Source organism: Synchiropus splendidus, chromosome 12 (assembly GCF_027744825.2).
Source record: "Synchiropus splendidus isolate RoL2022-P1 chromosome 12, RoL_Sspl_1.0, whole genome shotgun sequence".
In the NCBI taxonomy this organism is placed as follows: Eukaryota; Metazoa; Chordata; class Actinopteri; order Syngnathiformes; family Callionymidae; genus Synchiropus; species Synchiropus splendidus.
Genome location: NC_071345.1, coordinates 12,897,501 through 12,924,592, shown reverse-complemented (window position 1 = coordinate 12,924,592; position 27,092 = coordinate 12,897,501). Strand labels below are relative to the sequence as shown.

At 40.2% G+C, this 27,092-nt stretch overlaps 1 protein-coding gene across 3 annotated transcripts in view; it reads left to right on the top strand.

Moving 5' to 3' along the window:
- The window catches only part of grik3 (glutamate ionotropic receptor kainate type subunit 3), a 94,391-nt gene that overhangs the window by 52,697 nt on the left and 14,602 nt on the right, over nt 1-27,092 (top strand). For all 3 annotated transcript variants that reach the window (XM_053880151.1, XM_053880154.1, XM_053880152.1), the window contains 8 exons: nt 2,257-2,310; nt 7,016-7,186; nt 7,293-7,436; nt 10,801-10,908; nt 13,776-13,889; nt 17,858-18,061; nt 24,115-24,338; nt 26,492-26,610. In XM_053880151.1, the coding sequence (XP_053736126.1) occupies nt 2,257-2,310; nt 7,016-7,186; nt 7,293-7,436; nt 10,801-10,908; nt 13,776-13,889; nt 17,858-18,061; nt 24,115-24,338; nt 26,492-26,610 (1,138 nt within the window). The remainder of the gene's footprint in view (nt 1-2,256; nt 2,311-7,015; nt 7,187-7,292; nt 7,437-10,800; nt 10,909-13,775; nt 13,890-17,857; nt 18,062-24,114; nt 24,339-26,491; nt 26,611-27,092) is intronic.

Genomic DNA, 27,092 nt, shown 5'->3' with positions numbered 1-27,092 from the left:
TGCTCAAGTGAGATAAACACATCTTAATACAACGTATGGTACCTTTAAAGATGCCATCATTCATTGGAAAATTTGGAATATAAAGCATCATAATTTGATGATGGGGGGGAAACGAATGAGTTGCAAAGAAAAGCAATGCATGCTCCCAACGAAGACACAACATGTTTACAGTCTTTTACTAACAACCTAACAGGATGACGGAGAAGTCAGGCTTTTGCTTTGGATGATGTTGCATTTCCCCACTTAACCTATAGGTGGCGCTTCAGTGGACACTCCAAAAAGTCAAAAAAACATATTTGGGTTAAGGGTCCATTTCAAAATAATATGAAAACAAGTCTAGTGAACAACCTACACATGCAAATAACTGTAACATTATAATGATCTATGGTGGGAGCGGTTGCCATGGAGTTGCACTGTCTACGCTTTTCTCTATTTACATTTAACTTTTCGGTACTGAGCACGGAAGTCTGAATGGCATAGTATCCGTTTGTATCAAGTAATATTTCACCTCAGATCAGAATACATTAATTTAGACTGTGGTCGTACGCTACTTTCACAGCGACTGAAAGTTAGCAACTGTCAAATCCTTGACTGCATCTTTGCCACAGCCATCACTTTTGAAATGCAGCAGAGAAATGGTTCCACTGGAACACATTATTCGGCAAAACACTTTACGGAAAGCTGACTTCTTCATCGGCTTTGGTCACAAACTACATCTTGAGCAAAGCATCGCAAAACAATGTGGTTTTTGACCCTGGCTAGCCGGGATTACATATAAGGAAACAAGACAAAAAAAAGTATTTTCTGAAGGATGAAAAACCCATTGGAGGCCCCCAGTTAGTGACAGGATATGTTTTGTGTGACACTCCACATTTAAGGAAAACAGATCACCATCTTTTCACAACCGCCCACAGGCTTCATTGTTCCCCAGAAACACTTGTCATGTTGTGATCCCGAAACTTACATTGTGTCCGCTGACTTACTCGCATGCTCTCAGCGCCTGTCCGCCAGCATTCAGCGTCGGATTGTCAGAGAATGAAATGAAAAGTGTGTCCCTGGAGTTTTATGCTTCCATGCCAGCGCCAGTTTTTTTTTGCCAGAGGCGCACTGATTTCAGGTTGCCCCTCCGCCCGTCTGTCCCATTCTCTGGGATGTGATATCTCGGAGATAGCTTGAGGGAATTCCATCCAATTTGCCATAGATGACTGCTTGCATACAGGCAAGGATGGACCGACTGTACAAAGGTCAAGGTTATCCTGACGGTAGAAAGCAGTGTTGATATTATGATGGCAATATTTCCAGCCAAATCTATCGAGACACGAAACTTGCAGTGTAACACATATGCACTTGAATGCCCTCCCTTTTTCCTGTCCATAGCAGTGTATAGTTTTGGATTTGCATTTTAAGTAGTCGAGAACATCTCTGCTTCTCTGTTAATTGGAAGGTCCTTGCACTATTATGAAAGTACATCTTAGTTTTAAGAAACGCAGGAAGAGTCTGATTAATATTGAATTAGCTGCCAAGGCTAAAGTAAATCATGCCCACATATTAAAGAAGGAGTTGCCATCAGCCTGGAAGAAAAGGTTAGGAGCTGCTGTCAATCACTGCAGGCTCCAAGTGAATCCACAACATGTCTGCGATGCTTATGTTTGTCTGGTCAGCGTAGTAGTGTCTCAGCTGGATTCACATTTACTGAAATACCTGTACGTCACTTTGTATTGTTTTTAACTGGAGTTTAAAACTGTTAGTTTACCTTTTAGTTTAGTTTTAGTTTACCTTTTTTTAAGTGCAGAGATTTATTATTCATGAAACTGCTGTGAACCCTCTATTTTGTACCTCACTCTGAGAATGAACAACTGTAAAATGTTTATTTAAAAAAAAGGCGGGTGCTCGCTGGTTGTTCATGCCCGCAGCGTATTCTAAAGTCTGCTACGGGAACCGAAAAGCTCAAAGGGATTACAGTATTAATATATCTAAATGCTAACAGTTAGCAGTTAGCGATCTTTATTATTTAAATCTAATCTAATCCAGAAGTCGAAAAACTTTAAATTGTATCACCTTAACAAACAACATAACAAACTGTAACTCCAGGTAAGTTGTGTAAGTGGCAGTGCCTCAGTTTGTACAAGGCCTATAACATGATGGTCCTCAGAGTTGGATCCTTTTCCTCATGTTTGGGACGTCAAATGAAAGTGTTTACCTCGCCGTGCTCACCACCACTTCCCTCTCTTCCTCTTCCTCTCTGCTTGCTGCCAGGCTCAGACCATGGGGATGATGACGGAGTATTACCACTATATCTTCACCACTCTGGTAATGTACCCTGCTTGTTCATGCAAATAGACTCTCATTTGTTCTCATCGCCTCACCGCTTGGGTTTTTGATGAATAGTAGCTAATCGCAAACGGAATTTGGACCTAGTCCATTACATCAATTTCGTTTGACAAGCTGGGAGCATAATGGAGTCTTCTGTTTGCTCAGTAAACACTCTTTTGTGAGGTAAAGTCAAGCCTTTCAGGATGGAGTTCGGAATGGATAGGGACCCAACATAAAATAAATGAACTACAGCATAAAAGGTAAACACTAATTCAATATAGATCTAATTTAAAAGAAAGCGTAACAGCGTAAAGTACTGGCTTTTTACTGCAAGGCATTTACATTATACGTGAATATCTAAAAAAATAAATAAAATAAACTAGCAAATTAAAAAAAGCTAACCTTTATATTAACTTTTTTTCGTGCAAATTTAATGCAAAACACTCCAAGAGCACAGACCTCCTCTTCAATTCCACCCAATATTGTTGCCACACATTTCTTTTACGCATGTAATTCAAGACCTTTTGACTGCTCAAAACTCCATTCCATTCTGGAACTCGCCTGCACAACACACACAAGGCAATGAAGAGTCTCTCTGCGCTCAAGAGACTGATGCTTTTAGGTGGTAATTCAGAAATGTCTCAATGTTATTGTCCAAAAACAACATTTTTATATGCAATTTGTGGGTCACATTAAAGGGCACGGTGTTCACATGCAACCTGGCTTTGTTCACGTTTGGACTTCATTGTTATAAAGAGCAAAGGACCCTTCCTCTTGCACAAGGTTGCCTGGTTAACGATGGGTAGCGTTGCTTGCTGACAGAGGGGCAGGTGTGTGCCACCTTCCTCTTAAAACTCATCATGCGGAAAATGGCCGTTCATTCTTCGGAAGTACTGCCAAAGCACTTTCTTAATCGCCGGACAGGGCGTTGAAGCTTGATAAAGGGGGCGTGGCCAGTGGAGACGGTTGTCTCTGGACCCAAGTACATCGCAGTGACCTGGAAAGAACTATGTTCAATCAGAAGAACACATTTGATTTAACCTGTTTTGTTAACTGCTTCAACTGTTGCAATGCGTGATGGGATTGATGAGTCATTGCTAAGGGGATCGTCTCCTTATGAAACAGCTTTCTAGGTTGAGCTGTGTTTGTATTCTTCATTTTACCTTTAAAAAATGTGTATTTGAAACCTACAGGAAGCAGTACACTTCTGTTGGTGTGTGAGTGACAAACAGACGAACATAAATAAATACCAGCATGTTCTATGTTGTTCCATTCACTCTGTGTTAACGTCTCGGCTTGTCTTCCTCGAAGCGCAAACTTTGACACGCACACACACAGCAACACTCCATTCGCCCGTGTGGCCAGTCTGTGGTGATAATGCGATATGACATAGAGGCCCCGGCGTGACGTGTGTCATCTTTCACGCTCAACGGCGTGGCAAATGACATTGTTTTGCCATGCGTCATACTGTTGTAGCAAGTCGCTTTGACGCAGAAAATCCAAAAGGTATTTTGTTACTGGTGAATTGGTTTATGTTGCACACATCCAAAAAAAAATCGAATTCAGCTTGAACTTATGCGTTTCGCTTTCTTCCCCCAGAACAATTTCTCTCATGAATGGAAGCCCATCTTTACCAGACTGTGGTATCTATCGAGCGCTACACTACACTGCCATATTGATAGACATACTATTAAGAAGATTATACCTGGCGGCTTGATTTGATCTGAAATGACGAATACTTCCACGGGATGCACGGCAATACAATTTCCCCTCGCTAGATTCCACCGATGTCTGTGTTTTATCTTGTGGAGTGAGGGAAATACAGACTTATTAGAGCGTGCAGCCTCAGCAACACTAGACTGGTAAAAGTAATAACTTTGTGCGTTGGAATGAGTTGGATCACATTTCTCTTCAAAAACGTGATACTCTTGGTAATGTGGCCCTCCTCTTTAGCGCTTGTAGATAATAGCAGAAACATAAATCTCTGTCACGACTCATGTAACGGTATATTTGCGCTGAGATGAGAGTCGGGGAACTTCAAATTAAGATCTTATAATTGTAAAACTGTGTTCGAGAACAGTTTCAGATTAGTATGAGAATAGACTGTCAGGATTCATCAAGGTTCCTTTTTATTGTTGAATACAAACCACAGTGACTTGCTCCAAATGAAGATTTGGTGGTTCACACTAATCTGAATGGAGGAACAGTATGTAAATATACCAAAATAGTTTGATAAAATATCAATATATTTGAAATACTATTTCCAATACAAATTAAATAGAATCTGTGCTCTGTTGTTTTTGTGCTCACTTAAATATAGTCATTAAATTTTGAGGCGCAAAGGTGAAAAGAAAGAACAACATGAGTGGCAGTCAGTTTCTGAGCTGTTTTTCTTTTTTTTTTTTTTGTCTGCTGTTTTATTTTTGTATTGTTATTGTGTGGATTTTGTGGACCCAGTGAGTTGTGACTCTACTAGCTGACATCACGACGCTATCCGCTCTTGGGATCACAGCTAGCATTTCATGCTAACACAATGCTGGTGATGTGGCCTAGCTGGTGGTCCCGCAGTTCTGAGCTGTGCAGGAACGGGGGACGGGGGTTGTTCGATGTGTGAGGACGGGACAATGACGTTGAACATCAGTCATTGTGGGGTTTCTCCCCAGCAATGTCAGCGACGACAGTGGGATGATGGATGAGTTAGCGGCGGTGGGAGGGTAAAGCATGAAGCCAGCGGCTAGCAGCGGATGCGACCGTCATACGGGTTCCAGGTCTTGTTCCAAGGCTTCTCTCTCGCTCTGGCGGCGCTGGGTAGCACCTCCGAAGACAGACTTGTCCACCCTCGCAGCATAAGGCAGCAAGTCATTCCGTCCTTCCCACTGCGCTCAAGTTGCACTGTGGTGGACTCTGACTGAACTCATTGTTAGGCTTTTTGGACATTTCTGCCCATTATTGTTGGGATTATTCTGTGATATTTTACAGTTTTTATTTGTAATTATTTAAATTAATTTTAAGTATTTCATTATTTCTACAGTGAGTCCTTACCGTGTTTTCTTTGTTTCTTCAGTCTTGGTTATCTTGTTGCTTTGAGTCTTTAATGTTTAATGTTTGTCTTTCATGTCTTCCATTTTTGTGTGCTTCCTTAACAACAAATATTTCCCCATTGTGCGAAGAAAATTCTAATCTAATCTAATCTAATCCAACATTAGCTGTGAATTCCGTTGATTAAAAGGCCGGAATTGGAATAAAGCGAAATCGTAATTGGAACAAGTTGCTTTTCTGACACTCATAAAATGAGAGAAACAAGCATGTCAGAGCAGATGAATTATATGTCTGCAAACAATTCTGTCCCACTTAGTTTGTATTCTTAGCATCAAAGCGGCGAGACTCGTAACCTGATCTACTTTACCGAACATCTCTGAGTGTCACAATCGTGATTCACTTTGATCTCGGTTCATGAGAGATAACTGTACTGCGGAGTGAGAGAGAGCGAGAGCGGAGAATGAAACATAATAGGTGGAAAAAATGAGAAGAAATGTTTGTGTGTTTTAAGCGGGCGTCTTGCGAGCTCTCGCCTCCCCAGTGCCAGCCCTACGGGGTGCTAATGAAATATCTATGCTCATCGAAAAGCCTTCTCTGGAGAGCCGTGGCCCGTTTCGACATGACATGTGTCAACATGTGACTCCACGCTCTGACTACATCGCCTGCAACAGAAACTGTAGACACAGAAACTCACCAACTGCCTCTTTGCTCGCTGCATTATTAACATGATACAATAGATAGAGTTTGATCGTGTTGTCCGTCCGTCTCTTGAACGGCAGTGTGTTAGTGTAGGCCACACTAGAAGTGCATGGTTTTGTGGAATTTTCATGTTTAAAACAGGATAGAGAGAAAAAAATATTGTTCATTCACTGATGCATTGTTTTAGTAAAATGTTTGCCTCCAGTTGTTCCAGTACAAGTAATAAAACATGAATAAAAACACATTTTTCCTCGATACAGTAAATATTTATAAATTCATACTTTTGACTGATCTGACTGACTTACAGAAAAGTCCAGCCCAGTTTCCTTTTGTGCCTCCCAATTTTTTTTTACCTGTGTCTTTTGTTTTTTTTGTTCCAACAACTTCTTTTTTTTTAAGTCTGATTGAGATTAGATTTTCAAAACATAAATCATGGCTAGTGTTTTAATCACAATTTTAAAATACATTTTTTTTAAGATGTTTCCTTGAGGTCATTAGTTACATTCCATTTTTTTTGTACTTGTTTTGTGCTGTATTGGATAAAATATGGGTTAAATCACATTTTGGCGAATACAATAATTCTTTATTAATACATTAAAATTGGAATTAGTCTTTAATATGACAGCATCTGAAATACCCACGTCCATCCAAATCTTATCTTTTGTCTTCCGTGTTTTTTTCCCAAGTTTAGTCTTTCACCATTAAAAAACAAGAAACAAACCAAAAAAAATCTGAATTTTCTTTTATTCAGTTCCGTGTCACAGCTTTAAAATTAGATGAGCAAAAACCTGTAACATAAACTTTGGTTAATAATAATAATAATAATAATAATAATAATAACAATACCTCCGCCAAGCTGCTCATTTTTGCCAATGTCCAAAATAAAAAACTCCATCCATCCAGAAGCCTTGATGCTGAAGGACTTCATGAGGATCATTCTTTGTTCTCTGTTTTTTCTCTAAAGGACCTGATGGTGATCGACTTGGAACCCTACCGCTTCTGTGGTGTCAACATGACCGGCTTCCGCATCCTCAATGTTGACAACCCTCAGGTGGCTTCGATCGTGGAGAAGTGGTCAATGGAAAGGCAGATTCCACCGAAGCCCGACTCCGGCCTTCTGGAGGGCATCATGACGGTATGTTTTAGCCATAGTGTTTATTATATTTTCACTCCTCTGCACTGACATACATTCCTCTTCCCCTCAAAAGTTCTGTGAAAATAACAACCACCCCTTATTCCAGACAGATGCGGCTCTGACCTACGATGCGGTCCACATAGTTTCCGTCTCCTACCAGCACGCTCCTCAGATGACTGTCAACTCACTTCAGTGCCACCGCCACAAACCCTGGAGATTCGGAGGGCGCTTCATGAGTTTCATCAAAGAGGTAGCGGCTGTACTTTTGACAAGTGTTAGTCACTAAACCATCGAGAGCACAGCGAAACACAGGCAGACTGAGTGCTGTCATTTGGGGCTTAGATGTTTAGCCAATGCGTTAGTCCAATCCAAACACTGAGAGGGGCCAGAGCTGATGGACACTTCAAAAGAATGTGATTGTTGCCTTCATGAATCCGCTTTTTTTTTCCCCCGGAAAGCTTGTTTGTTACCTTTTTTTCAAAGCACAACTTGTGTAATATGATTTTGTTTTATCAAATGCAAGCCTGACAGTGCTTCAGACGCCTTCGCCGAATGAAAGATGAAAGGTTTTCTGCGACGCAACCATTTGTAAGGATTTGTTGAAACAACAAGACAATTTGTTTTTGTCAGAGGTTCCGAAAAGTAATGTTTGCTATCCAAGAAGTCCATCATTGCTATATATATATATGAAAGAAAAAAGGAAAGTTATTTACAATGCAAATTAGTTTTGCTTGACAAACAACCAAAATACTGTAGGTATATTTTTACCTCACTTTAGAATGCTAGTGCAGAAGCTTTAATTATGTGAAAAGAACGTACTGATAATTTATGTCTTTTTTTTTTTGAGCACATGCTCTTCATTTGAATATTTTGGTCTATATAGACAGATATATTCATTTTCTTTATTTAATATTACAATATTTAGAACCGTCTTAATGCTTAGTATGGAATTGAGGTGATATCATACAGGAATAAAATAAATATGTATAAGTGGCATCCATCCACCCTCATCCGCTTATCCATCGCTGGGTCGCAGGGGCAGCAGCTTCTAAAACTCAGTGCGAAGTGCGAATATGGAAAGTATTTTCAATGAAAAAGAAACTATATATTCCCCCAAAAATGAAAAAACAAATAAAATAAGGTTGATAAAAAAAGTAAATATATGGGCTAAAGAAAGAACAACAATAAATAACGTAATACATAATAAAATAAAAAAATATATAGTTATAAAAATAATAAATAAAGACCTACTTCACCTTCACTACAACTGGCCATTCAGACCGATTATAGAGCTCAATATTGAGATGCTGTGGCATGACCATTGAAAGGTGGCTCATGCAGGAGGATCCCACCATGTGGTGGAATTCTATATTTCAGCAAGCATAAGTGCCAAGATTCCTCCTGGGCGAGTCCAATACTCATGGCAAGTCATCGAAATGCTTGATAGCAGTTGTTGCTGCCAAGGGTTGCCCAACCAGTTATTAGGTGACGATCATGCACACACACGCACACACACACACACACACACACACCACTGTAATATTCAGGAATACCCGAGACCTGTGCTTTACTCTATATAAACCTGTTTAAGTCTAGTAAAGAAAATTTTATGGTAATAATATTCCAACATTTTTAGACAGATTATCACAATGCACTTATTACTGTGACCCATCTAATTCCAACTGTACTTTTGCGTGATGTGAGTGCAGGATTATATCATTCGAATTCCCTCTCATTCCCTCTCTGCGTGGCTTTTGCTTGCTTGAAATGCTCCACTCGCTGGCCTTTATTTTGTCCGGAGAACCGAGCAACTCGCAGTCGTCATGATGAAGGTCGGTGAAATCTGATCACATTGTTGTCCTTACATAAACAATCTGTGGTGTTGAGTTGTAAAAACACCGCCACAGGTCTGATTTACGCTCGCTCGCAGACAAGTGTCCGACGTGTTCTGAAGGTCGAATCTGCCCTTCAGCCGAGATGTTGCTGAGGAATTTATGTCGCTCTGTGAATCAGAGCTGTTTGAACATGCCACCCTCTTTGGTGGCGGTAGGCCAGATGGAATGAGGCATGAAGGGGGTTTTGGGAAAGCTGAGTGACACATATTTCTCCTTGAAGCCGCTGTCAGTTCACAACGACTTTTGGCAAGCAGCAGGGAAGGCGGTGGAGAACGCTAGCATGTTTGCTTGGCATTATTTGGTTTTTAAATATGAGAGAATGCAGCGGCTCTGATGTACTGCAGAGAAAACCCTGACGCCGGGTCAGAGACAGGCTGGATGAGTAGCAAAATATATGCTTTGCAGAAAAAATATATCAACAGGAAAGGTGCGTTTATGATCTTCTTTGGCACAGGCAGATGAAAACATTGAAGGCAGGTGCCCTGACAAAGAGGTCCAAATGTCTCTCTAAACCAGGGGTGAAAAACTGGGGCTGCAGTGGGTGCAGGTTTTTCTTCCAACCCTGCAAGCACATTCAGGTTAACCTATCAGGAGTCAGGTGAAACAAACCAACACAGACAATGAAATGGTGACAGCCTTCGGACACCTTCGGTTGGAACTCACTGTGGCCATCTGAGAACTGGTTTAACACCTGTAGCCATCTTTTCAAGGGGAGTGTGTCTTGGGTCTACCCAGGACATCCTTCCAGTTGTTGATACCTGGAACACCCTGAGACATCCGGAAGGTCGAGGTGTATGACACACCTCAACTGGCTTCTCCTACTGTGCCAGCGTAGTGTTCTACTTGGAGCCTCTGCCCGAAGGCTGAGCTCCTCTTCCTATTGCCAAGAGACTGAGAGCTGTGACACTTCTGTCACTCAATTGTTCTTGTGCATTTCTGACGGGGCAAACCAAAACACAGAAAGACACAAGAAAATGAGTCTCAAATATAAACTTTAACTTTTTAATTTTAAGGCTAAAGTGAAGTATAATTCACATAATATGCTTAATATATATCATTTAATTTACATACATTTTGCTGAAAGAGTCAGAATATAAAAAATAAATATTGGAAAAGAAAAAAAGTATTAAGTTATTAATCTTGAGGTATAAGAAATACTGTTTGTATTTTCAGGTTCTCATGTGCGCCACATTGATACATGCAAAGGGCATGATGGACATGACTCACGATGCTCGACTCGTAGTAGCGACGTAATAGTACTTGAAAATTTAATTTAATGCGAATGAAAATCTAGATGAAAGGTGGACTGGCTGATCTTTACTGGTCCTTAAAAGGGGGAAGCAGTACATATTTATGCACATCATCAATGAACCACTCTGTTCAGGATTGTGGGGACTGCTGGAGCCTATCGCAGCAGTCACTGCGTGAAAGGCTGGAATGCACCCTGGACAGCTCGCCAATCCACTTGTCTGCCCTTGCACTGATCAATAAATGTACTTTTTTTATGAGCTACAGTGGTTCCCGGGTTCATGGCGGATGAATACACAACGTGAATTCCCAAGCTGTTTCACTTTAAACCCTTGAGGGCCATTTAAATGACAATGTCGGCCTCAACAGGACTGCGGACCTTGCGTTTAGCACATATCTAGATTTTGTGGTGACCAGAAATCCATGCGTATTTATGCACAACAATGATGTTTTTGTCTGTTTGTTTCCCAGTCCCATTGGGATGGTTTAACTGGAAGACTGTCATTCAACAAGACGACTGGCCTGCGGACAGATTTCGACCTGGACATCATCAGCCTGAAGGAAGACGGACTTGAAAAGGTAAGTTCCGACGAATCCTGCCGCACACAAACCCACACTTCTGCCCAACAATCCTGCAGTGACGCCACTAGATTTTAATAGATTATCGATCGGCGTGATACGGTTTCTCTTTTGGTGCCGACCAGATAATGCAAATTTGACAGAATCATTTACCCCCTAACAAGGAAGCAAATTGGCTGTTTCAACGTGAGCATAAGTTAGTGGATCATAAAGCAAATTGGATTAGGCTACACGTTAGGCTGTTAATTGTGGATTCTCGTAATGATAATTTAAGGTGATGCCCAAAATGCTGTTTGGCAGTAATGAGCTCTTTAAACACACACACACACACAGACACAAAACAAGAGGCGAATGAAGGAATAGAATGCTGATGGATGTGGAATTACCTTTTTTTATTGCATTAGAAGGTAAAGTAGCCCCTGGACTGTAACAAGCTTTTTCCACTGGAGGGCTTTCATACATTATGAATATATCAAACAAGGATAATTCCCATTATGTCTTTTTCAACTACTCCCCAAAGGCTCAAGACGATATGTGAGTTGAGATTTTTCATCTCGTAGCCCTGGTGAGCAAGAATGTCTCTGCTTTGAACTGAATCTTCTGCGTCTTGGTGGCGTCTTGTTTTGAATATGGTCAGACAGATAGAAGTTGCAGGGACGAGAAACCAAATTAGCATCATATGTATGGAAAGTGACAGCTATTGTGATGTTTTGTGCAGAACATAAGAATACATTTAAAAAGAACAGGTTAAATAGGCATTGGGTGTTTCAGTCTTTTTTTTCTCCTAAAAATGCATCGTGTCCTCCTTATTTTATATATATATATATATATATATATATATATATATATATATATATATATATATATATATATATATATATATATATATATATATAGTTTTAATTAAAGAATATAAAATTAAATAAAATAAACCAAGTTAAACATGGATTCCTTTTTTTTTTTTTTTCTCCTTGTCTGCTTGCTGTGCGGCACAACCGTGCAATCGGATTTAACTATTAGGGCCTGCTAAGATGGGCTAATATTCAATTACAATGGATTAGTTGAGAAAAGACGTCCCCTATTTGAAGCCTGTGCTGGATTTATGGAAAAAGGTTCCCAGAGCTCGGCTTTCACTCGGTGCCAGGATGTTCGAAAATGTAAGATACATGTAATTCCCTTTACGCTGTGGAGTCAGGAGATAAACTTTTCAACTACCATGTTTCCATATACACGCTTTATGCTGTACGCTGATGTAATTCAGCCCATTTGGATTTAGTTTTTAAACATTTTCAAGGATCCATAATAAATGCAGTGATATTTTTGATTCAATGTGTGGATTTTTTTAACTGTAGCCATCACTGGGAAAGGCGAGTCTCTTACAGGGCCCTATTATGGTCTTTCATGAATTTAGTTACCTGCTTTGTTAGCAAGATGAAACATCACCTTACCATCTGTAAATAAAACAAATACTTCTCATTATATTATTAGAGCTGATGTCACCAAAGCTTATTCATATAACTTGCAAAGAATTCTGGGATTGATGTCATGTCACGGGGTATACCGTAAGTACCGCCACTTAACAGAGTGAGCGTGTGTTTTTGGCTGTGAGAGAAAGGAACGTGTAGTTGCTATTCCTGAAGACTTCACTATGAATGGGTCTTGGATTACGATTGTTTTTCAAGATAGGCATCACCCAAGTGGTACAGAAATCTCCGTATGCAGCAAACATCTCAGTCATTCCAACAATTTGTTTGGGATCTGAACAAAAAAGTATGAGAATAAATACTCTTGGGAGTATTAAATTTTTGAATTAAAAAAAAAACTGTGTCATACAAATATTGGCATAGGCAAATGAAGCCTTGATAGTTTGTTTCAAAACTACTGCTTCCACAGTGAATATAGATTGTCAACAACAAACTTTTACTGTATTTGTGGCTAAAACTATCCAGATAGTGCCAGAGGCCATTTTTGCTGTCAATTCCACTCGTCAATTCATTGCGATGAGTTTTAAGTTGGGATGTATCTAGTGAAGCTAGAAAAGCTAGTGGCAACATGTGAGGCTCTTGTTGAATTTCAAACGTAACCTCATTCCGAAATCTTCCCTCTCCAGTGAATGAACGAATGAATTTCATCGTCCAATACTCCTAATACAATCTAGCTAAAATTGCCCCCCATACCGCTTTAAAATTTTTGAATATCAGTTTATTTTGTTAAATATGTGTTTGTACTGCAGTGAAACTTGTGACCGTGACCCATGTACAAGAAAAACATATTGAATAATGTTCCAATATCATTCAGTACCGTGTGAGTACTTCAATGCACCACTTGTTTTGGAAAAAAAAATGGTCTCGATGTATCGCTAGTTTTAAGTGAGTTTTGAAATGGATACAACTTCATTAATGCAAACATGTTGTTATGTCTTATTTTGTTGCAAAGCTACTCTATTACTGTGAAATTTGTATTATTGGTGTTAAAGATAATACAATTTAAATACAATTTAAGTAATGTAAATATAATAATTTAATAAATGATACACCACAGCTATTTGACATTTCATTCTACTTCTGTCTTACTTTGAAAAGCATTGTCCGATCAAATGTTCAATAAAATGCAATGTAACACAACTAATGGCAACATATAATCATGCATACAAAATATGTTATTGTTATTATGACGTTACTGTATTTCAAACGTAATGACAGAGAAATTATTTTCTTTTCGTGTTTGCTAAGAAGCATACTGTATATTGTAGTAGTTTCCATGTTGCTGTTGTACATACTTGAGAAAGTAGCACCACAGTATATACGTGATGCTGCAGTTGTAGGTGTGTGTGTTCTCTGACCATTGCACTCTCTTGTCTTCCACAGGTGGGGAAGTGGAGTGCATCTGGAGGCCTTAACATAACTGAAGTGCCAAAACGCAAAGGAATGAACATCACTGACTCCTTGGCCAACCGCTCCCTCATCATTACCACGATCCTTGTGAGTCACCTTCTGTTATTATGTCTGTCACTGGTACTTCACTTAAAATGTTTGGCCGGGCACCTTGGGAAGTTGGTGTTTGGCCACTGCTGACCACCTTGATATATGTGTACAGCAGGTAGCAATATACACCACTAAAATTTCTGGACCTCTTGTTGTTTCATAGTTTCATCAATTTCAGAAAAACAAATAAATAAATAATACTTCACCTTAGCCGAATAAATCCAAGCTTGTATATAGTTAGTTTCTCACTCGTCTATCCATTTTTCAAAAATACACCTTGGAAATGTGAGGCCTTTTCTCAAGTGCTGTCCAGCTCTCAGTACCAAATCATGAGAGTGGAAATAAATATATATAAATGGTGTTAAATAAAGGGTGTTCTGCATTCCTACTATATTTCGATGAAAAGTCTCTAAAATATGCAATACGTGTGTAGTTTGTTTCTGATGTTTATTTTCATGTTTTCCTTCATTTGAGACAGTTTTCCTCACAGACTACTTTTTCAGTTTTAACTCCAATATCATGTCTAATGACAACCTTGAATGCAGCACATGAAGTGGCGCACTTAAAAACTGCTTTGACTTGAAGCAATACAGCTGCATCTAACTTGAAATGGTTCTGTTCATTTCTAGTGTTTTGAATTGGCTGTTGAAAGCATTTATATCAATGACTCGCATTGTGAAGCGTGTATATAATAGAAGCAAAACAACAAACACATGAGTCTGCTGCGGAAAGAATCCAAAACATCCCCCCAAAATAGAGTGAAACTCAACAAACTCGAATGATGGGCTGGCAGAGGCACTAATGGCTGATCTCCACCGGCACTGGTTGGTTTCCACGCGCCACTCTCTGTGTTGAACCTGTTTGGGACTGAACCTCTCAGCGACAGTGAACATGATCAGTAGCTCTGTTTTGCATGAGAACATTGTAATTACGTCAAGACAGGGCACAATTAATGCGTCAGACTCCATTTCAACGCGGGACATTCATTACGACTCGTAGAAAAAGGCAAAGGTCTGTGTTCCAGATCACTTTGAAGTGATCTGCGATGCTGTTATAAACACACTCGATTTGCTCTTTTGTCATTCCTCTTTAGTCGTCATGGAATCACCCGCGTTAACAAAAGTGAATTTCGACTTTAATATCAATTTACCCTTTTAGCGTAATGGCTCCGCTCCGAACTGATTTCGGCGATGCATGAAGTCGACGTCTGACAGCTTTATAGCCATAACTTTGTCAAAGAGATTAAGGAAGTTAATGTGTTTTCCCCCTTACATTAATTGTTTGCACTCCATTGCCTGTAATGTCTCCGCACAAGCCCACCTCCTTCCTCTCTCTGTTTTGCTCACCCACGCTGAGTTTCCAAGGGTAGAAACGGGTATAAATGCTTTGATTTGAGTCCAAAACCTTGGGGAATAGCACGCGATGGAGGCCTGGAAACAGATGGTAATGGCTTTTTCCTTTAACATGCAAACTTTTTGATCAAGCTAATTGGACAACTTGAGGAAAGTTTGCAGATAAGCGCTTTCGTCTGAAATGCGATGTCATCAAATATTCATAACTCAGGGGCTGTTGTAGTTGTAGTGAAAGACCGCAAACAACGTGATGCTGTGCTTTTGTTTCCAGGGCAATGTAGAGCAAGGGGAAGCATTGCAAGAAAAACATGGATATACATCGTGATTGAAAAGTATTTTGAAATTACGATACATTATTTATTTATTTTGTCACAAGAGAATGGATATTTGAGGAATATTTTTATTTGAAATTTGATAAAAGTCGCACTGGAATCATGTCAGCTAGTTTCGCCTTGGAACTCTTCTGCGGTGACGGGTAGATGAGGCATCATGAAACAGTATCGCAAGGTTGATGAAGCCACGTTCTAATTCTCAGAGGACGTTACATGGCACTCTTGGTTTAAGAGATGAGTTTTATTGAATTAGTTTTTAAAATACGCAACTTTTACAGCAGACAGTGCCATCTGGTGGTCTCTGGTAAACAGGACACTGCTTCTAGAAACCTCAACAACCCATGAAACAAACCTTGTATTTCCCCGATCAGTCCTTTCCTTTAACCAACCATAAAGAAGAAGAAAACAAAAAACGAACAAAAAAGAAGTCACAGCCACTCCTGCGGACCATGGCGCCTCAGCCATCTCCAGGGGAAAATTCAGCCGTTCACAGAGCAAAATGGAGAGGAGTGCCATCTTTCATTGAAATCAAAGTGTCAATATTGTCTCAAGCACTGAGTTAGCCTTGAAATCAGATTCTGAGCGACTTGAAAAGCTAGTGGCAACATCTGGAGCTCTTGTTGAATGTTAAACGTAACCTCATTCTGAAATCTTCCCTCGCCAGTGAATGAATGAATGAATATCAACCCCACATCAAACATGCATACACCAATAATTCTTTATCATCGACTTGGTGTGAGTGATGGCAATGTGGCAGAGAAAAGAACAATTCTCATGTTTTCTGCTCATTTTTTGTATTTTCTTTTCCCACACAGGTTTAGGAGCATTTTATTGAAACACATTTTAATTTCCAGATTCCTTTTAAGTAGATTCAAGTGTAGATTGTTGGATAAAGTAGTGGCACATACACTGATCACTTTTAAATGCGAATGAAACATAAGTCTTTGCCCGTGTTGTTACACATCTTTGGCCATTTTTTATGACTTCAGACAGTTCCTGAACATTTAACGCTCAATGCTCTTCATTGCCTGCTTGCTTTGGTGATGCAGCATTGGGCATGAAATGCTTCCTCTGGCGGGTTGTAGATTACCACACGGCTCTCTTGGAACTGACCAGCTTCGTAGTCGAGAGAATATTTATGCCACTTGCTTCTTCCAGTTAGTGGTCAAATCTTATTGATGGTGCTGCCTTGAGGACGGGGTTTTTTAGCTTTTTCAGCCATTAGCCATTTCCCTTCCAAGAGACTCTCCAACCTCAGTTCTTAAACGTTTGTGTCACACCTTCATTTTTGTCTCAGTACATTATTGTCATCAGTAGATTATTACTTCGTAGCTTTTTTAAATTCTTTTTTTCATTGTATGAATAATAGTACTTTTATATATTTATTTTGCAATTTAATATTTTAAAGTCAAACTTTTTAGGAACCTTTTTGCCTCTTAAAACACAATTTTTACTTGACAGAAATGCTTGATACTGCAATTGACATATGAACAATTGCGCTGTAATCTATGTGTCTATTTAAAAAATGTTAATCTTGAAATACATTTTTTTTAACTATCCTGTTTGCCATACATACAACCTACAGCTGCTTGTATTTTGTTGACTTATAGTGAGTATATCAACACATTTAAAGGCACCAAACAAGAGGTCACCTTCACCAAAGCATCAATTACTCCACTTCTCTGCTCACTTTGGATTATACATCTGGCTATTTAAGGCAATAAAATTTGATAACAGCCGCTGCATAAAATGAGCAGCGTGTTTTCAAATCCACAGCAGGTGCACGCAGGTCCTTCTCGCGACGAACTGGTGCTAAAGAAGGGAAATTATTTTTCCGTGCCGCCCTGGGTTAGTCACTGTGACTGCAGGCATCAGTCTCAGTTGGAGACTTGGTTGGGATAGCGAAGGCCCCATGATGGGCGTGTTCCATTTTACAGCAGCATTCTGTTCCTAATCAGGTTTAATATAACCCAGATTATGAGCAGCCAGGCAGGGTATTATTGGCCTGTTTGGAGTTCTCACCACCTGCCCGTAAAATGAACCAAGTTATTTAGGTCATTGCGCTGTGGCATTACAAGGCACAGCAGGATTATTTAGCTCATGGCCACAGCTACATTGACTGTGGAATATGTCTAACTGGTGCGTGCATTTAAAAAAAAAATAAAAATAAAACAATTTTGGAAGATCTAAACCACATCTCCTATCATGTAGGTAAAGCCCTACCTTTCCATTCCTGCGTATTTTATTTTTTTTTAAGTGTATTCTCTTTGCTTCTTTGCAGGAGGAGCCATACGTCATGCTTAAGAAGTCTGACAAGGCACTAGTCGGGAACGACCGCTTCGAAGGCTTCTGCATCGACTTGCTCCGGGAACTGTCCATGATCCTGGGCTTCACCTACGAAATCCGACTCGTGCCTGATGGGAAATATGGCTCCCAAGATGATAAGGGCCAGTGGAATGGAATGATCAGGGAACTCATTGAGCATGTAAGTGTTTATTGCCAAGCTTTCAACATTTGACAAATTACAGTCATCTCTGAATGTGACTGCATCAGCCCAGCAACCGCAAAAAGTTTACAAGAGAGCGATCATTTTTACACTTGTTCATTCGTCACAATTTGTTTTCTGACATATATATATATATATATATATATATATATATATATATATATATATATATATATATATATATATATATATATATATATATATATACTTCATTGTCTAAACAGTACAAACACAAATCCCCGCAACGTCGCTAGCAACCTTGTCATATATCGATTCGGGCTACCAAAATGGACTTTTATTCGGATATAATACTTACACAATCAACACATGTCAGTGACTTATTGAAGACCAATATCAACCTGATGCGTCTGTGCTCCAGTCTTGCCCTCTGTAGTGGCTTCATAAGCTTCTATTTTTGCTGGAGCAAAAGCAGATAAACACAGTTTCCAGCGCCAAGCGTCCTTTTTCTTACAGACACGACAAAAACCATGATAAACCACTGACTAACCTGCCGTCTCCTTCCTTCCTTCTCTGCTCGCTCAACACGTTCTCACTGCCAAGGCATCAAACAGTGACTCTTTCCGAGTTCCTGGCTTTTACATCCCAGAGTGACAGAGAAGTCTATTTTCCGTGTCTCATGTCGATGCATTGAGTGTTTTAATTGACCCTTATGTTCCACCTCCTGCTGCATAATCCCGACGCTCTGGGCAGCGTATCAAGTCAAAAGAAAGACAGTGGCTGGGGATAGGATTAACCATTTTCACTCTGTATATTTCATTGTGTCAGTCGGTAGATACCTGTTAAGCACCTTCAACATCCGTCCACTTCAGTCATGGTGATGAGGGGAGAGAACCTCGTAATGTCCTAACAAGTGACATCTACAATGGCGTAGCACGCGTCCCAACCCCATCAGTTGGAACATCCCAGGACAGGAAACTTTTGATTCCAAACGTAAACGTGCACCGCAGAACGCAGACTTTGTCGGCAACATCCGATGCTTGAAAATAGTTGCTATTAGAGTTAGTTCATGCTTTTTGGTTGGACCCTGAATTGGATGGGTTTTGGAGGGGCATCTGCCGTTTCCCTTATATTGGAAATCAAAATAGCTCCAGACCCCATGTTTGGAGTCCTGTCCGAGGATCTACAGTTGAGCAGTGAAAGGCCACACGGTAGTCACCTTTGCTAGACTAGTAGCACGGTGCCTCATTCTATCAAAGTGGAGAGAAGTCGGCCCTCCCACAATATCCCATTGGATTGGATGTGTAGCATGTTGCAGGGTTCTGTAAAGACATGTGACTGATGGAGTTTTGGGGGAGTTGACTGAGGTCTTGGTTGCAGAATGAGCCACTTCTACTTTTCTTTTTCTTTGTATTATATACATCTATATGTTTGGTCCATCTTCTATTTGATTTGTCACACATTTACTATTTACTGAAGATGATCAGCCGTAACATATTACGGGTCGTTATCCTGAGGAGGACATGACTAATGTTGCGTGGAATGGGATGTTACACTGGGATTTGGGTCTGAGAATGGTCTTGTGTTCAAAACTTAATGTATAGTATTTTGAAGGAAAGTGAATAGGTTGGCTCACTCACAGCCAGTTTTCTCAAATTCACAGTTTTAAAGTGGGATATTTTCAGTGTTCACGTTTGAGGGCCCTATTAATTTTTGTCCAGTGAGATTATTTTTCATCATAAATTATTTCGGCGACCATGTGATGAATCTCATTTGGGCAGAACAAATGTGAATGTGTGTGTTTAAATCAAACTACATCTCCCTACGTGAATGCAAACCTCCTTTATTCTGTGATGACTTGTTACTGCCACGTTTTTTTTTTCCCCCTCGGTGATTCATTGCTTTTATTTAAACAGCACTAAGTGCTTTTCTGTATTCATCAAAATATGTCTTGACTAGCTCATGTTAGTTTTTTTGGACGCCTTTCAACTCAATCAGTAAATAGAAGCATACAAATATGAGCTAAGTACCAGGGATCAAACTCTCACTGCTGTGCAGCTGGGCACGAGCAACACTGACCAACATCGGTTGCTGACAGCTCCAACATGGATAATTCGAGTGATACTCATAGTTTATGACTAGTATATTTTCCCAACTTCACTAATACTATTTTGAGCATAATGAGACGACATTCCTGTTCAAAGAAAGCCGATGAACAATATTATTTTTTGGTTTTAAATTCCACTTTTCGACTCACATCCTATAAACTCACTTGTCTAGGCCCATCCTGCTGGGTGTTAAAAGGAGCACACACTTGTACAACTGCAAAATCTCAGAGTGGTGCAGCAGAACATCACCTTGCTGAGACACGGTGAGCGATCACGAACATCCGTGTCAAACCCGAGCACCCATGAAAGAGCCCCGCGTCGGAATGATGGCGGCAATTCTGCGCTGGCATTTCATAAGTGTCCCTGTCAGTGCTCTCTTTTCGTCCTCAGCCCCATCGGGTCAGGCTGTTACTCAGCTGAAAACTTGTAATAGCGCAAATGGCATTTGGTGCCGAGAATCGCATGGCAAGAGTCAATGGATTGGTGCTGAAAGGGTTAGGGAAGGTGGGCTTCCACTGCAGCACTTTATCTCCCCACCCGTGCTTTTTCGTTGTATCCATGTTGATAACAATAACCTTGAGGGGAACAAATGGATTACTGACGGCAGCAGATGCTGGCATGAAATGAAGAAGCAGGGCTCCATCATTAAACAGCGCAAACACACACTGACAATATTAATTTGTTCTGTTGCTTAAAGGGAGAACAAGTCGCTGGAGTTTGTTCATTATCTCGCAGCGGAATAGAAAGCTATTATTTGTGATATATGTGTTTTTATGAAGTTGCTGCTTCTGGTGGTTGTGCTTCAGAGGCAAGCACACATACACAGTCAAAGCAATTTGCAGTAAAATTGCCTTACGTCTTCCACCTTAAAGGAGACCCTCGCCCTTGTGGAATTTGAAAAGGCGGTTCGGCTGTATGAACGGAATGTGAATGGGAAATCCTCGCAGGTGCTTTATAATGGAAGGAAATTAGTTTAATTCCAATTAATCACTTCAACATGAGTTCCTTTTTTTTTACACTTGAGCGAAATGTTTTCAGTTTTAAGAAACCCATTATTGGAAGTGGATGGAGCCATTTAGCTTGACACACAGTGCTCCTTATTTCAGATCAACCTGGCCAAGTTTTGTCAGCTGCTCAATGGCACTGATTCATTGCAAAGGAAACAACTTGAAAAAAAAACATTTAAAAAATTAAATCCCTGCTCTGCCTTGCCAATTGATTTGGAGTTCATTTTTACGATTATTTTACTGGTTTTTAAACCTCTGAATGACCTGGCCCAATTTATTTTTCAGACTTTCTGTTGCCTTGTGAGTCTCATGAGGCATACCCACGCCCAATTATCCTCATTTCAAGGCCTTTTAAAGAGGTACTGGATCCCTGTGGGGCACCGTATTAGGGTTTGTTTTTTTTTCACTTCAGGAGGAAATACCACTTTTCACCTCCTCATGAAACTCTTCATTTTGGAGGGATTTTTAAAGCCTTATTCTCGATTGTGACTTATGTTGTAAGCGGTACACTTTACAAGTCCCTTACCCACTACAAAAACAGCTAATAAAATCAATATTGGATTCATATTTTCAACCTTAGAGCATGTTTTTTTTAAGCTTGTAAATGGCTGTCCTTCTGGGTACGACATGCACCTTTCGTTTTGCCATAGAGGGACTGTTATGTTGGTAAGAGAGCGCTGAGTCCTGGGTGACTTGGGGGCTCTTTGTTTTCCCTATAATCCCAACGCCAACTGCAGAGCCGACGGCCCTAGTTTCGAGGTGCCAAGTGATGCAACCGTCCTTGTTGAACTTAATTTAGTCAAAGTAGGAGATGACTTCAGTCATGAAGAGATGTAAATGCTGATGGCGGTGCTCCATTTTGAATCTCTCACTTCAAAAGTGTGTATGGATAGCGGTGTTTTATGTCAGTGACCAACATATTTTGAGTAATTGGGGGCAGCTAGTGTGTTTGAAGCACTTGAGTGTAATTTGAGTTTCATAGGAGGGAGCAGGTTGACCCGATGGTGAAGGGGAATCGCCTTTAGTCGAAAAGGAAAGAGGTCAACTGTCACAACTGGAGATCTGCCTCCATTCCAAACCAGCGTTGAGTAAATCGGTGTTGGAGTCGGCCATGTTTAGACGATGAAACCTTTGAACTAGAAAGAAATAAAGAAACACCGATGAGGTATTTTTAGTGTTTGGATATTGATTCAGTTTGACCACCCGAGGGTCAAATATCATCCAGACAGATACATACAGACAGATGCATGTGGAGGTGAGTAATATAAAACATACTGTATATATTACGCTCCTGGCCCAATACAGTAGCACATGGACCAACAGACTGAGACTAGCCATCTCAAAGACTGAGCGCCACAGGAGGACCTTTCTTCCTGTCGCTATAAAAACGTACAATTCATCCCTGAAAAAATTACAATGAAGGAATCTTTGGCACGTTTTTCTGTTCACTCTGTTCGTGAATCTGCATTGTTTTGCGCATTGTTTCTAAGCTCTTTTAAATTACTTTTTGCACTTTAGAATATTATTTATTTATCATTTTTATTGTTCTATGTTTGGTACAGAGCATGTTACGAACATAAATAATAAAGTTTTCTGATTCATCAGACATTGTACATGAGTTTTTCCCATCAGTTTCTGCAAGAAAAACATGAGAAAGTGAAAAGCGACACATCGCTTCAACCTCCACCATCTGCTCTGCCAGATAAGGCTAACTCATGTGGCACTCAGCAGGCCACTGTCAGGTGATTGTTGCCCCGGCCCCGGTGTTGTGGTGAACACAGGCACGCTGCATGTATATTAGCGCACCGGAGGGATCTCTGGTATCACAAGCTGGTTGATCTTCCATCTGATTGGCAGTTTGGTTCAAAGCTCCGTTTGGCGGCAGAGGAACTGAGGGACTGGTGTGTGATCTAGAAACCTGAATAGTTGGAGGGAGGCAGGTAGCAGACGCACAGTGGGAAGCACCTGCTGTCCAATCTTTTGAGGCCTATGTGAATTGTAGTCTGGTGTGGAACTGGCTGCAAGTCTGTTGCTCCACATGTTAACATATTTATATCACAAATAAACACTGTCGGAGTCAAACTTTGATTGTGTGTCGAGGGTTTGGTAGGCTAATGAAAGTAAGATATTTAAAAGCTATTCCAGATCAAAGCTGTGTTGTAAATCATTTTTTTTGTCTGCAACTGCTCAAGAAAAATGATGTTTAGGATTCCTCCTCATGCCACTTGTCTCCAACAGCAGGGATGTGTTGTCAAGGGTGGATGAAGCAGCTGAGTTCAATAACCACCTGGACGGCCGTTTGCTGGGAGGTTATAAAAGCACCTTTTTTTTCTTTCTTTTACCCTTGTAATTCTAAAATAATGGATTGTACAGTTGCTGAATAGTGGTGCAGTCTCACAGCAAGAAGGTTTTCCAATTCAAATGGAACCATCTGAGAAGCAAACCTGGGAAGGGGGCACACTGGTTTCCTCACACAGCTGTATACAAATAAAATAAGATTTTTAGGACGAGGAATGTTGTAAACGCAAAGTTCATGCATCTTTGTATGTACTGTTAAAGATGATGTGCAGCTAAATTTGAGTAGACGGTAGTGATTGCCAATGACGTATCATGAACCAGTCTTGCAGGGTTGATGAAACAGCGTGCTAATTCTTAGAGGCCACTAGGTGGCGCTCCTGGTTTAGAGATGATGGGAGGTTTCATTGAATTATTGAATTACTTGAACAAATCCAAACATTATACAGCAGACAGTGCCACCTGGTGGCCTCAGAAAATCACGACACTGTTTCATGAAACCTCATCTACCCATCACTAGTACACAGAAGTGACTCAAATGTTCAAGACAAGATTCCACTGAAATACGATCATAAATATCTCGTCATTTTAAGCCAAGGCTTGTGTTTGCTCTCAGACGTAAACGTGAATGTGGTGTCAGTTTTCTTATGGATTGTCATTGCAGAGAGCAGACCTGGCCTTGGCTCCCCTCACCATCACCTACATGCGTGAGAAGGTCGTGGACTTCACCAAGCCGTTCATGAACGTTGGCATCAGCATCCTTTACCGCAAACCTAACACCACCAAGAACGGCTTCTTCTCCTTCCTGAACCCGATGACTCCCGACATTTGGGTCTACATACTTCTCGCCTATCTCGGTGTCAGCTGCGTCCTTTTTGTCATTGCAAGGTGAGTAACGCAATGGAATACTGTCTTAGTGAATAGAGAAGGCCTCCTTGTCTGCTCCATATCATTATGTTGGATGAATCAGGTTCTGATGAAGTACACCTGCTTCAGTTTCCCACTCACTGTTTGCTTGAAATTTAAAACCAGGCAAGTGTAATTTAGGCAAAGACGACACAGTTTGAACCAGAAAACTAATTTTTTTATTTATTTTTTCTTCACCAACGTGCTGCTGAGAGCCATTCTTGGCATTTCCTGCTGCTTCCCATGTAAAGTGGTACTTTAGGAAGTTTTAGAAAAGTGGCTACTGAAAGGAGATTGAGAGCGCACAGCTGCACTCTGCACTGCGAACAGAAATATTCCGAAACTGATTCCCAGTGAGTAAAATGATCTTAGTGCTAAAGATAAAGACAAAATCAAATATTGCCTTTATTTTCTGTGATTGAAAAGCTGTCACACTGGTTCACCGCCAGCAAACAGCAACCCACCTTGAACTGGTGATTCGGGATCGTGCAAGGTAAAATATTGTTTGTACCCTAAGTTGAGATTTTGCGATAGCTGTCATCTGACTGAAAAAAAAAATGCGTTGATACATATTTTGCTGACCTTGTACACACTTATTGTTATGATCAAAATTATTTTTTTATTTCTTTTCGTTGCAATTCAAAAGTGTTTTTCAGAAAGAAGTAGAAAAACAAATAATGACATTGTATTAAAATCAATATTTAAAACTATGATCGTGGACGAAAGTCTTCCGGATTCTCTCAACAAGCAAACCCACTCACAGCGCCCCTATTGGCCTGGTGGTGAAACGACTTACAGGATACAGGAATGGTTGAATTGTGATGTATCGCTTGAGCCCCCTTGTCAACAGCATTAACTTTAACATTGAGGAACCATATTTAAGTCATGGATGTGGGAGAAAGAGAGAGCTAGTATTTATTTATTTTTTAGAGGTTGTGAGGGCTGAAGCAGTGAGATGCAGGGGACACGCTGGACAGGTGTCAAGTGCAGCCTACTTCCTTCATGTCAAGATAGAAATAAACGTAGGAATAGATATCCGAACGTGTTCTGTCCAAGGAGTCATTGTTGAAAGGACTCAAATGACAAAGAAAGTCATTTTCATTACGATCTGCAGAAGAAATATCTATGGTATAACTATGACAGTTATGATCATGCATACGCACGTTTGAAGTAGTTCGACAGACGTTTTGAAAGCAATTGAAATACATACAAAACTCTCTCTCTCTCTCTCTCTCTCTCTCTCTCTCTCTCTCTCTCTCTCTATATATATATATATATATATATATATATATATATATATATATATATATATATATATATAAAATCAATCATTTCCCTCAAAAGCGGTTTCATATGAGAGCGTCTTCAAAATGACATTTTAATTCTTCTGAAGACTATCTTTCTTGTAGTCTCACATTTAACTTCAAATACCTGAAACTCTCAAAACAGGGATGGAAAGCTGTGGTGAGATCATTTACGGTTGACATTTGATTGTCTGGATAACACAAGCTACAGGAGGGAAACATGCATAAGGTAGCATTTTCTTACTTTAATGAGTGAGGATTGAAATTGGTCGACTGGCATTCGTGTTGTTGGTCATCACATGGATCAAATATTTCATAACTTAAGCTTCCTATTCTAAATACGCTTTCTGGGTTCAATGCCACCCCTCCGACAATTGTGCATCGCTTTCTCTAGCACTTTATAAAGTTCTCAGTTGGGCTTAGGTCAGGGCTCAGTGGTGTGTGAAGATCATGTCTCTTGCTCCCTGAACTACTCTTTCACGTGGAAGAAACAAGTCCACTGATGGAAAAACCTGGTTATTCTGTACATTCGCAGAGTCAGCTGGCCTCATTCTTAGTGCACATCGAGTTGTTGACCCTAGATCAACTTTATTTTCTTTCTTTTTTATTCAGCCGGGCACTGTATATCTCATGTCTTAAACATCCAATGTATTAGGCTCAACATACATTGTAAAATATTTTTTTATCCATTTTTCATATCTACTGATGGTTGATTGTTATTTATTTTTTTGTTAAAATGTGGTTGTCAAATTCGAAAAACTTTTTTTCAGTACTACAGTTGAGAATCACAATGAAAATTTCATCAAGTGTCTTTTTTTTCCCCCTCCCTAGATTTAGTCCGTATGAATGGTACGACGCTCATCCGTGTAATCCTGGATCAGATGTAGTGGAAAACAACTTCACTCTCCTCAACAGCTTCTGGTTCGGAGTCGGCTCCTTAATGCAGCAGGGTAAGAACCAGCACAGTAGAAAGGAACATCCTTTTTTTTTTTTTTTTCTTTTTCCTCATCTTTAGCTCCCACTTGCTGCTTTTTATAACGGCTTCCACTTTGAGATTGTTTTGGGAGACATTTACCTGTCAAGCAGAGCTGCAGTGCTCAGTCTTACGTGACAAAGGAAGGGTGTTGTCACCTACACGCAGGGTAAAAAGGGAAAGAGTGGGTGCCAGGCACTTGTCACGCACTGGCAGCTGATGATGGAACATGTCGCTGCATATATTTCGTCATGACACACTCAGGGGTCTGGTGAAGCTTTCGGACTACAAAGAGGTGGATTGAGAAACTTGCCTGGTAAATGGCAGCTGTCAGGCAAGACACTGACCCACTGAACTATTGCTTATTATTACTGTTACGCCCACGGAATGAAGCTCAAATCTGCTTTGTCTTTCAGAAATATTTTAGCTGAGGGAAATAGAAATTTAGATGGCTCAGTG